Source organism: Chrysemys picta, chromosome 7, assembly GCF_011386835.1.
Source record: "Chrysemys picta bellii isolate R12L10 chromosome 7, ASM1138683v2, whole genome shotgun sequence".
Lineage (NCBI taxonomy): Eukaryota > Metazoa > Chordata > Testudines > Emydidae > Chrysemys > Chrysemys picta.
In genome coordinates this window covers 14,911,929-14,926,607 of record NC_088797.1, presented here as the reverse complement: position 1 = coordinate 14,926,607, position 14,679 = coordinate 14,911,929, and the positions used below count along the sequence as shown (strand labels likewise).

General features: G+C 41.5%; 1 protein-coding gene across 9 annotated transcripts in view; it reads left to right on the top strand.

Moving 5' to 3' along the window:
• SUMF1 (sulfatase modifying factor 1) overlaps positions 1-14,679 on the top strand; it is an 80,441-nt gene that overhangs the window by 54,818 nt on the left and 10,944 nt on the right. For 6 of the 9 annotated variants that reach the window (XR_255377.5, XR_010589384.1, XM_024105019.3 and 3 more), the window contains one exon: positions 8,306-8,365. The exons of 1 other annotated variant lie outside the window; for it this stretch is intronic. Coding sequence is in view for 5 of the 8 variants with exons in the window: in XM_024105019.3 (XP_023960787.2) it covers positions 8,306-8,365 (60 nt within the window). In the remaining 3 variants the exon portion in view is untranslated. Of the gene's footprint in view, positions 1-8,273; positions 8,366-14,679 lie in introns of those variants that run through there. 2 more of the 9 variants (XR_010589385.1, XM_042849902.2) reach the window with 1 other exon arrangement.

Sequence of the window (14,679 nt, the reverse complement as noted above, 5' to 3'; positions counted from 1 at the left end):
CAGACAACTGGTCAGCTTCCCAAAGGGAAGACCCACAGGTGCCAGAACTCATTTGGAATTGCAAGATAGGAACAATTGATACACAGGGTACTGTAGCTGAGGATGCAGTTTAAGAGCGGGAAAATTGCAAAATTATACCCAGGGATAGATAAAGGCACAAGACATCAGACCAAAGGAGGTGTACACAGGGGACAGAGGTGCAGCTAACTCTACAACAGTGACATTTCACTCTCTGCTGCAACTGTCTGCAAAACAAGGAAGAGTATTAATGAAAAAGAGTGACCACAGAAGGAAGAGGTACTCAAAAATGTAAAGGGTTCCTTCCAGAGAGATTGCAAATAGAACTGATGTATGCAGTAGCCGATGATACTTGTCATAAGTGAGCTTTGTATTAATTCATGCTAAGAAATTAAACTCTGACTTTCGAAAGATGCTATTCTACACTCTTGATAAACCAATTAAGGGAACTTCTGTACTAAGCACCATCGTTTCTGCATTCTCAAGAAGCTGTTAAATGTGAGCGTTGGTACTTGACAACCTTCTGGATTGTCTTCTGGTGTTAATAGTTTCCAGTGCGTAACTTGTGAAATACACTAAGGTTTTATTTTACAAACAAGGCCCATCCAGTTTAGGTGTAACTATGGATTGTATTTTCTAAATGGACAACCTGCCTAATTGTCCCTCAGTAATTGAGAATCTCCATTCATTGTTATATTTTGCTTTCCACAACCAAATCGCCGTACAACTTTTCATGGCTGATGTACCTGAGTATTTAGATTCTAAAATATCTAAACCTACATTTGGGTTATTGCTGATTATGTACTCTAAGTACCATGACTTTTAAGAACTAACTTTTTATTTGTGGATAACCTAAGCACTATACCCAGATGTACAGACTCTCTTTTCCCAACCTATGTATTCTATACTTTTTTAAACATTCGCTTTAATTAAAATTTTAAATCTAACTTGTTGCAGAAAGGTTTCCCTTACCATACTGCATTCTACAAAAGATCCTGTCCAAGTTCTTTAACTACACGTTGCATCAGGAAGTTTTATGAAATACTTGACTGCAAAGTCAGTCAAGTGCAACCTACAAAAGAAAAAGAAAATTCCTCTGATTTCAGGCTGCCTTAGGGCGGATATTGTGGTGTGTTTGAGAGAGAAAATTATCCATCCGTGTCTCCAACACAGAAGCTTGGTAGTATAATAAGCGTATGCCTTAGCCTTTCACATGGGATATGCTCATAAAATGGATATCTATGATAGGAGTTCATATTCTAGAAAAGCACCTGTGAGAATTAGGATTTTGGATTCTTTCAAGCAGTTTTACAGCATTTTCGTAATACGAACCCTGGGATGAAGGCTTGACAATTGGGGGTGGGAAATATGTAGTAGGCCCTGCTGGGTAGGAGGGATGGTGGGTGGTGCAGGGTAGCTTAAATGACATTCAGTAGGATTGAATCCATGTGCTGAGAACTGTCAACTTGTTTCTGTTCTCTGACTGCAAGTTGTCATATTTATTGTAGCCTATATATGCATAGCACTTCAGTGCCATAAAAACAGTAAGCCTTCCTTTGTGACAAGGGCTGTAATGACAAGGGCTGGAGTGTCTTACACATGGAGACTCTGAGGTACAGAGAGAGAAAGTGACTTGCTAGGGCCATAGATTACATAAGTGGGAGAGCTGGGGGATCAGGTCATAGAATCATAGAATATCAGAGTTGGAAGGGACCTCAAGAGGTCATCTAGTCCAACCCCCTGCTCAAAGCAGGACCAATTCCCAGCTAAATCATCCCAGCCAGGGCTTTGTCAAGCCGGGCCTTAAAAAACCTTTAAAAGGTCTCTTGGTTCCTGGCTTCTGGCTCAAGGCTTAGTCCACTACACCACTTTGCATCAAACTTTGCAAGGTTCATTTCCAACCCAGAGTTTAGTGTCTGAATAAAAACAGCTGGTCTTCCTGGAGATCTTTACTTCATGGCAGAATTATACTCGTTTAGTTATGTCCTGTGGGGACATTCTTATTCTGGAATAAGTGTCATTTTTCTGTTTATTGTGCATCTCTTTCAGAGCAGCCAGCACCCACTGTTAAGGACTTGAGTGATATGTGGAGCCTTTTAGAAAGAAGCCGAGCTGCATACTGTATGAAGATATAATCACTGTCTATGTTCAATAGTTGAATTCTAATTTTAACTCTAATTTAATTTAAAAAGGAGCTTTTTTGAGAGCTTTTGTACACTTGAATTTTAACATTGGGCAGGGGAAGGGAATTCACTTAGTTCAGGAACATTGGCAATCCGAGTGTTTTTAAAAAAAACATAACTCGCATGCAGGCATGGGTAAAATGTGCATTTGCTCAGCTCACAGTAACCGCACTCAAAGCAAACCCTGGGGCCCATCAGACTTGTAGTTGGCCACTTGCATGCACAGTTATTTGCACATGCAATTGCATGTGCATTTGGATGTGGCTGACTGAAATTGGGTTCCTATGCTCTCCCTTAAATTTCTGCGTGGTACTCCTATTCAGGGCCGGCTCTAGGCACCAGCAAAACAAGCTGGTGCTTGGGGCGGCACATTTTTAGGGGCGGCATGGCCGGCGCCAGAATGCCGCCCCTAAAAATGTGCCCCGGCCGCCCTAGCTCACCTCTGCTGCTGCCGCCACGGTGCGCGAAACAGCTGATTCGTGCGCCGCTACTCGCCCTCCCTCCCAGGCTCTCAAGCCTGGGAGGGAGGGGGAGCAGCGGCACGCGAATCAGCCGTTTCGTGCGCCGTGGCGGCTTGGGGTCTCCCCCTCCATCCCAGGCTCTCAAACCTGTTACACGTGCCGTTTCGCACGCCGCTGCTCCCCCTCCCTCCCAAGCTTGAGGGCCTGGGGGGAGGAGGCAAGGCTGGGGATTTGGGGAAGGGGCGGAGTTGAGGCGGGGCCAGGGGTGGGGTAATTAAAGAACGGGGGGCAGCCAAAATTGTTTTTGCTTTGGGTGGCAAAAATCCTAGAGCCGGCCCTGCTCCTATTGATGAACTGAGCTGCAATGCAAGATATGGGGGAAATATCAGCAACAAACCTTGAGGAAGAGAAGCAAAGTTAGAACAAGTATAATTGCCCAATAAGCAGTTGGTGTAACTCCAGCTCATTTCTCTCATTTTCTGCGTCCCAGAGAGCTTTCTCAGTTATTTGATAACTTTTTTATCTTCAGTAATTTGAAAGGATACATTAAGAGGATGATGCTCTATAATGCAATAGATCTCTAAAGAGAGAGTCACGTTGGGAAGCATTGTTACAGCTCAAGTGGTCCGACAGAGCATTTCTATGCTCTAATCCTATTTCAGAGGCTGGGATTTTCAGTATAATTCATGCTTTGTAACAAATAGCCCTCTAAGGTTTAGATTTGTCTGGCACTGGATTTTTGTAATAAGACTGACTTAAACCAAAGAAAGTGGTAATTGTATCTGCACATCAGTAACAGGAGTTGCCTCTGTAATTACCTCTGTAATTACTGAGGCAACTCCTGTCACGTAGATGGACAAACACGTCTTTTAATCCCAGATTAGCATGCTCTTTCTAGTTTTAACTGGGCTCCTTCTGAGCTGATAGCAGGATGGCTGCTGCTCTGAACTCTGCGCTCACTTTTTATTGCTTTTAGTGGGGAATCCTGCCAACGGTTTCTGTTGTTTGTTTTCACACAATCTTGTTTTTATAGGTAAATGTTCCGCTTTCTGTCTGTGCTCCATGCTGGCTGCTGAAATGAGATGAATTTGCTGTTTACGCATCATTTGTGCTTTTGATGGCTTATCTTTACAATGAGACATGCAACATATTTGCGTCAAAGGTTTTATGGAGTCTGTCATGGTTCAGAGCAGCTGCACCTATATCTCCCCTCGGGGGTTCAGCAAGGGTACCCACTCTCAGGTTTCCATTTCCCCAACTGTTGCCTCTTTGGGGTGTGAACTGGTGACCTGCATCTCTCTCCTGACCTGGGTGTTTCTGGGCTATACAGCTCCCTGCCTTCACTATATATTTCCCAGCAGACAGTCTGCCTAAACAGACCTGATTGCTTTCTCCTCTGAGATTGATAACAGAGTGATCACTACAGATATGTTACCACACAGTTTCCTATGCAAGCCTACTTTATTTTTGAGGTAAAAACACTACAGAGAGAACCTATTAAAAACAATGAAAGAACCTACACGCATGCTAATAAGCTTACCAGAGTCCATCCCAACTCTTCATAGGCTCTGGCAAGAGCGGTCTTTCAACACCCCACCTTAGGGATTTCTTTGTGGTTACAAGTTCATCAGAGCTTCAGTTCAGAACAAGCACCCAGTCTTACGAGGCCTAAGTGGGCCACGTCCTTCCAGTTCTCCCCTAAGAATTGGGGCCCCCTGTAGCTCAGGAGTCCTGTCTGTTTGCTGGGTCAGGAAGAAGGCCCCCAGTCAGCCTAAACTTGGGCTTTTTATCCAAAAGTCTTTCCTCCTATCTGTGGGTCTATGGAGGATCCAGTTTGAACTAGTATATGCATATTTCCTGGGGATGGTGGGGGCTCAAAGGCTGATAACTGAGGAATTTCATTAGCATCCCCCTCCCTACTAGTGAAGGTACATGCAGTTCCCCAAAAATACATACACAGTTGCATTTTTAATACAATGTACCCCACAGGTATTAATTTAAGTATTACTGAATTAGGGTTAACTCAAGAAAGCTTAGCTGAATTCCATGAGGTTTGTTCAGTATATTACAAGATATTGTCGGTCACAGAGTCTGTTTCCCCAGACCTTGGAAATAGAGAATAAGTAATTCCCATGACAAGCAGAAATCATGCAATATATACAGAGGATGAACTAATAATTTTTTACCTGCAGTACATACTTGCCTGTTTTGGAGCACAATTAAGTGATGGTGTACTGTACTGCTGTAAGAGTATCTTTGGTACCATGCAGTCTGCTTCTAGAATGTACTCTTCCTTCTCCCTCAAAGAAAGACCTTTCCAAGAACGGTAGTGAGGGAAGAGTGGAGGAAGCACAACTGTGTTCCCATTTTGTCAGTGGGATCCTCCTCACCCATTTATTAAGTAATGGACACCATTGTGGTCTGTTTTGACTCATTGGATCCACAGCTGCATCTGATGCCTTGTAATCTCCTCCTTTACCCATGATTAAATTGTGCTCTAGACCAGTAGTTTGGAAACTGTATGGCAACTTCAGTTAAACCTCTAAAATGGAGATTATTAAAGAGTGATTAAAAATAGTACGTTTGGCACAAGTAGCTTCTGTAGTGTCTACTTATTATATTTTATTTTAGGGTATTCCCACTCTTTCTTTTCAACATGCCACAGAGATGTATATCTAGAGGAGTGGTGGAGAAGCTGAGAGTTTTGGCAGCTAAGTAGAGGGCAGTGGTGATTTTTGCCTCTTGGAAGTAAGCTGGAATTGTGAGAGATGCACACCAGCTGGATGGTGGTTCTACAGTGATCAGCAGTGAAATGATTACGTGCCGATCCTTTAAGGCTATGTCTACACGATCACTTATGTCAGCCAAATTTCTGTCGCTCAGGGGTGTGAAAAAACACCTCTGAGTGACATCAGTTTCACCAGTGTAAAAAGTAATGTGCACAGCGCAATGTTGGCAGGAGAGCTTCTCCCACCGTCATAGCTACTGCCGCTCCTTGAGGTGGTTTTATTATGTCGCACGGGCCATGTACCAATTTTGGTAATGGATTTTTGAAGAGAACAAATTCTTCAGTGAAGTATCTTTCTTGAGGTTTGGCCACTTTGCATAATCATCTCTCTTCTAGGTCTATTTGAATTGTCAAGGCACAGTCCATGGGGAAGGGATGCCCTTCTCTCGTTGACCACCTCAACATATGTCTAGGACTCAATAGGCCAGAGAGACTGAGGCTACGTTTTCCCTACCCGCCTGAATCGGCGGGTAGAAATCGATCTCTCGGGGATCGAATTATCACGTGTTGTTGGGACGCAACAATCAATCCCCGAATCGACACTTGTACTCCACCAGCGCAGGTAGGAGTAAGCGCTGTCGACAGGGGAGCCGCGTAGGTTGATTTGCTGCCATCCTCACAGCGGGGTAAGTCGGCTCGGATACGTCAAATTCAGCTACACTATTCGCGTAGCTGAATTTGCGTATCTTAAATCGACTACCCCCCTGTAGTGAAGACGTAGTCTGAGTTATCCTTCTTACACCTGTTCTATAGCTCTGTGAACTGATTTTCGGGGGTGAGCATCGTTCATAAGCATGAAGACTGTACAGTTTAAAAGCTGGGGGGGAAATGTAAACTCCTGAAGACATAGTGTATGTGGGCCTACTTTCAGGTGTTTTATGAAGACTAATATGGCTCTGTACACTTCGTGTATCTGTACTAGAGAGGGGGATCATTTCTGTAATTGCGGTGGAGAAAGCTGGAAGTCTTTTTTCCTGAAACACCCCTGTCTTATTGGCAGATGGTGTTCCTGCTCAGAACGGTTGAGTGCAACTGATGGACTGAGGCAGGTGGTTGGCTCCTAATTCAACCTGGTTATAAGGGAGGTGGGAATGGCTCACAGGTAAGAGAAAATCTAAGGTGTGTGCTGAGGAGTTCTGACGGAGCAACCCTAAGAGCAGCCAAGTGTGGGGAGAAGGTTTGAGCTGATTGTTGTACCTTATTTGGTAATGAAGCCAAATCCAGGAAACGGATGGATTTGGATTGCATACTGTGGCATCGCTTGTAGAATAGTTTGGAAAGAGATTTGGAAAAATGCTTGTATATTACCTCTTCAGTTACTAGATTGCAAAACACCCTGAAGTAATCCCTCACCCCACCTCTGTAGTTATAAGGATAAAAATGAGTAACAGAATTATGGTGAATTTACTGTGTGGTCTTTGTCCCCCTACTCCCCATTTAAAAACCAGGCAGCATAGATTGTAAAAAACCAGAGACTGAGATTTTAAATACCATTTTTAAGTATATCACTGTTTTTTCTCTTTAAAAATACAGAACCTTGTTTTAGACATCATGCCGACTTTAAAATTCTTCGCTGCCACATAAGGAATTCTTCATTTACTTGGAGTTATCTGTGAGACTTTCACTGAGACACTTGACTGAAATATTTGAAGTAATTTGCAGAATATATGATTGTTCAGTAGGTACCAAAATCTGAATCACTGTATATGTCAGAGCTCATTTATCCTGCCCAAGTAAGTTTTTCATTTGATACTGATTTTAGGCCCAATATGCCAGCAACACAATCCATAACATATTATTTAAGATAATTTTTATAGCTTTTGTAAGCAAGACGTGCTCTCTTGCATGCAATTCCAGTTTGTGATAGTAAAGCTCTTCCTGCCTAGAGGAGGAGTTTCATGTGAAGGGGAGAGAGAGCAACTTTTACTTGGACTCTTGTGGGAAATTTTCCCTTCAGAAGTAGCCTGTGTATAAATCAGTGGTGCAGACAAATATAAAATGCAGCGGTAGCTTGTATCTTGTAATGCCTTTCTTCCAGGTTTTCAAAGAGCTTCCCATGCACTAGCTACTTAATACTTACAGAAGTAGGTGAGCAGTATGGTAACCATTTCACAGCTGTGCCCAGATTCACATATTGAGAATGTAGTGAAGCCACTAGTAGAACTCAGGTTTCCTGACTTACAACCCCTGTTCTAATGGCTAGGCAACACTTCTTCCTTTTTGGGGGTGGAATTCATAAGAGATTGTAAAATTAAAGTCTGCATGAGAAGACATTATTGGTCTGATCTTCCTAAAATGTGTGCACACAAAACATGCTTTTAATTGCAGGCCCATACAGTTACACAAGGGCCCCACTGGATCTCGCAGAAAGCATTGAACTCTTCAGCTGCTTCCACGTGAAACGTGGATGGGGAGAGAGGCAGTGCAGTGTGAATGACAGGTGAAGATGTATGATCTTGTCTCTTATGAGAATTCTGCAGCAACAGAGCTTTTTTCATATCTTCAACATCATTACTCTTCATACTTGTCATTCTGCTTATTACAGTATATTACGAGCTTCTTTAAAGAAACAGAATAGCACACTGTCCTCTTGACAGGTAGAACAATTATTAGAATTTCAAGTACTTATTACTTGAAGTGGTGAAATCAGAACAATTACTCTGTCCTGGCTTCAAGTCTCTTGCAATGTAATTATTTCAAGCTTCTCTGTTTTCAGAAACAGCTGCAGTTTTTGTTTTGAATGCTGATGGTCATTCCTTTTTCATTTTCCTGCTCTTACCACTTTGTACCTTTACCTTGTAATTGGCTGTTGCTCTTTTTCAGAAGAAAAGTAACTGGTGTCCTTCCATCCACAGAAAGGGCCCTCATCAGGGACTGACAGAGTGAAGAAAGGTGGATCCTATATGTGCCATAAGGTAAAGCTAAAAGACTTACAGCAAACCTCACTGGTTTAGCTGTCAGGTTATTGTTAGTAATTACTGCTTTCTATTTTTGTCTGCATGTATTTGTGATTATCTAATGAGACTAAGCTGAAATAAATACATTAGGCTATTAGTACATAATAGGAACTTGATACATGTTACACAGGAATAGTTCAAAAATTCTGCATAAACATTATATGGCTACATTTTTGAATTGCTCAGATAATTATCATGGTAGTACTCTTGAAAGGATATGTAAATATCTCAATGAAGCAAAGTCATGTTCCCATACTACCAGAGGTGATAAAGTACTAGTTTTCCACATCTAGAGATGTGATCTCAGAATTTAGCTGTCTCGGCTCCATAGGAGACAGTAGCCAATTTTGCCACTAATCTCCATCTACTGGTCTAGTTAATGCCACTTCTAGCAACGTCTAGGTTTGGCATGATGCTAGTTTGGTTGTAGAGGCTCCACGTTGTTCAGTGCAACAAACAGCCTCTTACAAAGTTAATCAAATCAATATTGTATTGTACCATTTTACCCTGGCTTGACATGAGAGTTGGCAAAAAGAGAATTTACTTTTTGCAAATGTTCTCAGATCCAGACTTGCAAAGTTATTGCAGTGTGAGTCCTTGATGGTTACTTCACTCAACCAAATATTGTCCTGTAAATGATGGAAAAGTCCTCAACTGCTGGTACTTCCCACATATCATATGTGCTCTCCTGAGTACTCTGGAGACACCATTGTACTATGTCCTGTCCTATACCATTCCATTCCAGACCTTGATGATTGTTATCATTGGAGGAAAGGAAACCTAGCTTCTCTTCCAGAGGATGGTTAATTTATGGTTCTTGGATTTTTGTATGTAGAGTCTCCCGAGCAGCTCTCAACCATTTTCAGTATGCACTCTTGAAGTCGATACATAGTATTCAGTGGTTTTTTTGAGGTGAGGGGTAGGGGAGTTGATTATCTTTTTATTATAGCAAAGATTACTGGAGATCTTGGGGGCTCCCATACAATTTTTTTCTGACCAAAACCTTCCTTTTTAGAACAGATGTTAAAATAAAACCTTGTGGTGCCCAGGAGTCAATTAGATGAGAATTACTGGAGTTGTTCTCTCCTCCTTTCCTAAAGCATCTTAATGTTTAAATGTTTAGGAATCTTCTACAAGTTAAGCAGATGTACTTATAAGTGCAAAGACAGAGCACATCTTATTTTTTTAAGACTTTTGAGAGAATATGAACTTTTTGGAGTTTCCATTTTATAAAAAGGTAAATGTGCCTATGTTAAAACCACTTATTTTATAAAGCATGGTAATTTAAGCAATATCTGATGATGACATTTGATCACAAAATTACTCTAGTTATTGCTAAAATTAGCAAGTAGTCATGGAAATATGCAAAATAACATGCTCCAGAATTCAGTGTGTTGCCTTTTTTGCTGTAAAGCCAAAAATTCAGTATTGGAGAAGGGAATTGGTGTTCCTTCTCTTTTAATAATCATGTTTCCAGAATTGCGGAATGTAGCCAATGCTCATGTTCTTTCTGTAGTTTTCTTGCAGGTAGTTCTCTACCATGTAGTTTTCTTGCAGTTTGGGAGCTGTAAGCATTAAATCAACTAAATACTAGTGAAATAGGAAAATTTAAATAAAAGAAATACTACCTAATCTGAAAACACGTTCTCCACAACTCCAGATTAAATTGGTTCAGGATAGTACTACTTAAACTGTGTTTTAAATCGGAATTAGTGTAAGGAACGAACACACATAACTGTGCCTTACTATGTTATATACAGTGAATAGACATATTTCACTGTCAAGAACTAAATTATTCTTGATTTTTAAACACCCTCCTATCTCTTTGTTTTGATGGGGTAGTTATATGCCCAAATCCAGCAAAATAAGGGGTAGGAATAGCTTTGTACTGCACCTTCCATATGCCAATCATCTCAAGGCACAGTTGTTAGTTAGCTCCTGGTGATGCAGGAACTGTGTAGGTAAATATAAAAATGTCAAGTACTACTGAATTTGTGAAAGTGACTGCTTTGGAGACTCCGCAGTAGCTCGCACACAGTGTTGTGGATTAGAATGCTGGATTAGAGCGAGGAAATATTGGAACCCTCAGAAAGGTTTATCCGTCACTCATTTTGTAAATTACAATACAGTCTTCAGATTGCTTCTGGACAGTTGTCCGAGACTGGAGTTAGTCAGGATCAAATCCTTATGGCTGTGTAGCACTCCATCTTCCCTCCCCACAAGCCCTTTCCCGCGGGCTGTACTAGCTTTCCACTTGTTCAAGTCTATATCCTAGTTTAGAAGCTGAACTCACAAGTTCAGAGGTAAGAGTGCTGCCAGCTGAGCCAGGATGATGTGAAGGAAGCTTGAGCATAACTCCCTTTTGCAAGTTTGTACACCCGGAGTGCTACCACATTGCCTCGCCAGTAAATCGTGTTAGCTGCAAGAATGCTTGTGGAGCTTATGATTATGTCAGTATCCTGAAATGACAACATCTCTGCAAGCACGAATGGGTGCAAAAAACTTCCCTTGTGTTACATAGCACTTCCCCTTTTGGGGAGCCTTTAGTGGTCAAGCCTCAGAGGAACAGGGAAGGAGGCAGATGGTCCCAGTAGGGGCTTGAGCTAATAAAGTGTTAATTTTCTTACTAATAGTAAAACTAGAAAAGCTTTGAGAGGATTGGAAGCAAGAATATGACAAGTGGAGAAACTGAGAGAGCTTCAGAGAGTTTGGGAGGGTTGTTAGTCTGAGCGATGGGACTCATTGCTTGTTCTTTCCTCCCAAAGACTAACATTTCACTAATGCTGAGGTGAAGGATTAATGGATTCCACATGAAAGCCTTTTTGAAACGTTACTCAATCTCATGTAAACATTCAGTCCGGTGATGTTGCATCTCTTTGCAGAGAGAATTTAATAGGTGGCAATAACTAGTCTCTCTCTGACCCCCTTTCTCCCCCCCCCCCAAAAAAAAAGTGGATAAACCCCATTCTGGACTTCTGTAGCTGCATTTATTGAACCTTCTTGTAAATATTTTCTTAATCTATAAAATAGATTGATGCTCCAGCTGTTTTATGAATATTTTCCCTGTCTCCATCTTAGACCAATGTTGATACTCTGTGCACTGCTAATTGTGAACCTAAGAGTTCAAACTTCTAAAACCAAGCCACTTTATAGTCTTTCTCCAAAATTTGCGTTGTAAGAAGTATCTTGCATATTACACTTTCATCACCTATAACTCAGTTACTGTTTGACCAACATGCTTTATGCTTCCAGGAAAAGTTATTTGGCCTGCGAGGAAACTTTTATATGGACAAAAGGGTATATCGAAGTGTAAGACTAAGAAGTCAAACATATGGAAATCTAGTTGCAACCCTGTATAACACCAAATGTATTTATATTGCTTCCTTCATAAATAGCCACAAGGTGTAATGCCAGGGCTTATCTGAGTGAAAGGGGAGTCATCAAACTGAATATTTTAAAATAGACTAATGAAAAAAATCACTTTCTGATAGAGCCCTCCTTTTAACAGCATGTCCTGAAACTTTATGGATTTCTTTCTTTCTTTTTTTTCTTCAACAGCAGAAAAGACTATTTCCAAGGGTCTTTTCAATTAGTCATTTTCTCTCTTGTTAACTGACTAGAGAGGGAAAGAGTGAAACTGATTGCACCCCACCTACTACTAAATGCAGATAATAAAACTGATGTCTAAATACATCCTCTGCTACTTTCATTTTTAGTAATCTTCATTGTCACTTGTAAGAATACACGGTACACCATTTGTGGCAAGTGTGACTTTCAGTTTGAGAAAGATCCTTTACCCAACAGGAATGTGTGGGGTGATGGGTAGTTGAAGAGAAACTGGTAAGAGATGGAGCTTTCAGCTTGGATAGCAGTGAGAGACTTGAAATTTATTTCTGAAGAGTTTGATTACAACCATCTCACAATAGTCCTTCAAGTCTTATTGATTTAACTCCCAGCTTCCGGCATGAACAACAGCTGTGCCCCAAACTCTGTTCACGTTACACTAAAAATATGTCCCTCCTTTGTGTATTTGTTCAGATTAAAAACAAACCCATTCCATTCCTCTCCTCCTCAAAGCCTGCAGCTGGTAAATCATCCTCATAATTAGATTAAATTTCCTGTGAGAATGTAAGGTGAAATCAATGTCACACGTTAATTAGCAGCTTTGAGTAAATTAACACTGGAATAGAATCTTCTTTACTGATGAATAATGTGACCCATTTTAAAGGCTTTTAAAGACTCAGAGTCTTTTTTTTTTAGGTGTTAAAAGTAGGCTGTGTATTAAGACCAAAAAATTGTATAGTACAAAGGATTTTGTATTAGATGCCTTTTAAAAGCCATTTAAATGGATTCCTCTACTCCCTTTAGAGTTGGCAAAGGGGGTGGGCAGGGTGTGTGTGTGTGTGTGTGTGTGTGTGTGTGTGTGTGTGTGTGTGTGTGTGTGAGAGAGAGAGAGAACCTTGTTAAATGACCACTTTGTTTTCAAAGTAGATAGTCTTGTAAAATCTAGTAGGATGCTGCTGCTTGCAGTATCATGAGTTGCACAGAGCCCTCTGCAGCATGCATGGCAGTTACCGTACACAGTATTTTTGCTCAGGACAAAAACTATTCTCTGGGTTCATAGTTTGTACCTGTATCAAGAACTATAGTGGAGGGATAACTCAGTGGTTTGAGCATTGGCCTGCTAAACCCAGGGTTGTGAGTTCAATCCTTGAGGGGGCCCATTTAGGGATCTAGGGCAAAATCTGTAAGGGACAGTACTTGGTCCTGCTGTGAAGGCATGAGACTAGACTCAATGACCTTTCAAGGTCCCTTCCAGTTCTATGAGATAGGTATATCTCCATATTTTATTTACATTTCTCCTTAGGTGGAGGCACTTGACAGTTAATGGAGGTAAACACCAATGAACTGTCTCCACACTGAATGGGCAAAACTTGACTGCACTGAAGTTTGGTTATACAAATGAAACCCCTACTTGGCCTATGAGCCTAGAATATAAGCCACTACAAAGTAGTATAAAATATGTACCTGTCTAGAAAGCAGCCTGTCCCCGTTCCCTTGTTCTTGTGACTTTCCTTCATAGGCAGAGAGACATCAAATTTCAATTCAGAACTAGTAGTGATTGCTTTATAGCAATGTAACATCTGAAGAAGGTTTCAGAGTAGCAGCTGTGTTAGTCTGTATCCGCAAAAAAACAGGAGTACTTGTGGCATCTTAGAGACTAACAAATTTATTTGAGCATAAGCTTTCGTGGGCTAAAACCCACTTTTTTGGATGCATAGCTGTAGCCCACGAAAGCTTATGCTCAAATAAATTTGTTAGTCTCTAAGGTGCCACAAATACTCCTGTTCTTTCTGAAGAAGGTGTTCATAATGTCAGATAACTGATAGGCCATAATGTTTTGAATGGCACAGACAAACACCTTTAGGCTGGAATTTCACAAGCAGCTTAAGCAATTATTATGTTCACAGCCTGCAAATGAGGGCTTGTCTACATAAAGTTTGTGGCAAGCTGGGGTGTAAATCTACTCTAGTCTGCTGCAAAGTAATAAATGTCCATGTGGACCCTGCTGTCACAGGGTATGTCTACACTTGCCAATGACTTTTTGTGGTGAAACTCAGAAGTTTCACTGCAAAGAGAAAACCACCTCAACGAGAGGCGTACAGCTCTTACGGGTGATGCTTTTGTGGTGATGTGCAAGAGAAGGCATGTTCTTCCTGTTTGCACAGCTTTTAGCGTCCACAGATTATTCCACAGTGTCTAGGTGACCACTCTGGCCAGCAGCTCTGCTGCTCTAACGCCAGGTAAACAGACATCCACCTCTCCCCCTGTAAAGCTCTGGGAACTTTGAAATTCTCCTCCCTGTTTTCTTGGCAAGTGCTCACTTATCTGGCCAGGTGACAATGCCTGCTCCCTGGAGCAAAGGATCCCCTGCTTGGAGCAATGCCGAGCTACGGGAGTGTTTGGGGGAGAGGAGGCCCCACCATTACCCCCCTATACCCACACATACTTCCCACAAGACCTCTCCTCAAAATGGAGAGAGCTGCACTGTGGAATAGCTGCCCTCAATGCGCTGCTTTCATCGGCGATGGGTGATGGAAGTGCTGCAAATGTAAACTCTCTGATGCCTGTGGAAGTGAGTGAGTACACAAACCAGCGCTTTTCTTTCACTGGTTCACTATCACCATTGAAACTGAGAGTGCAAAAACTCTGCAAGTTTAGACATAGCCACACCGTAAAAGTTCTTTGCTGTGCTTTGATCTACTCCCATT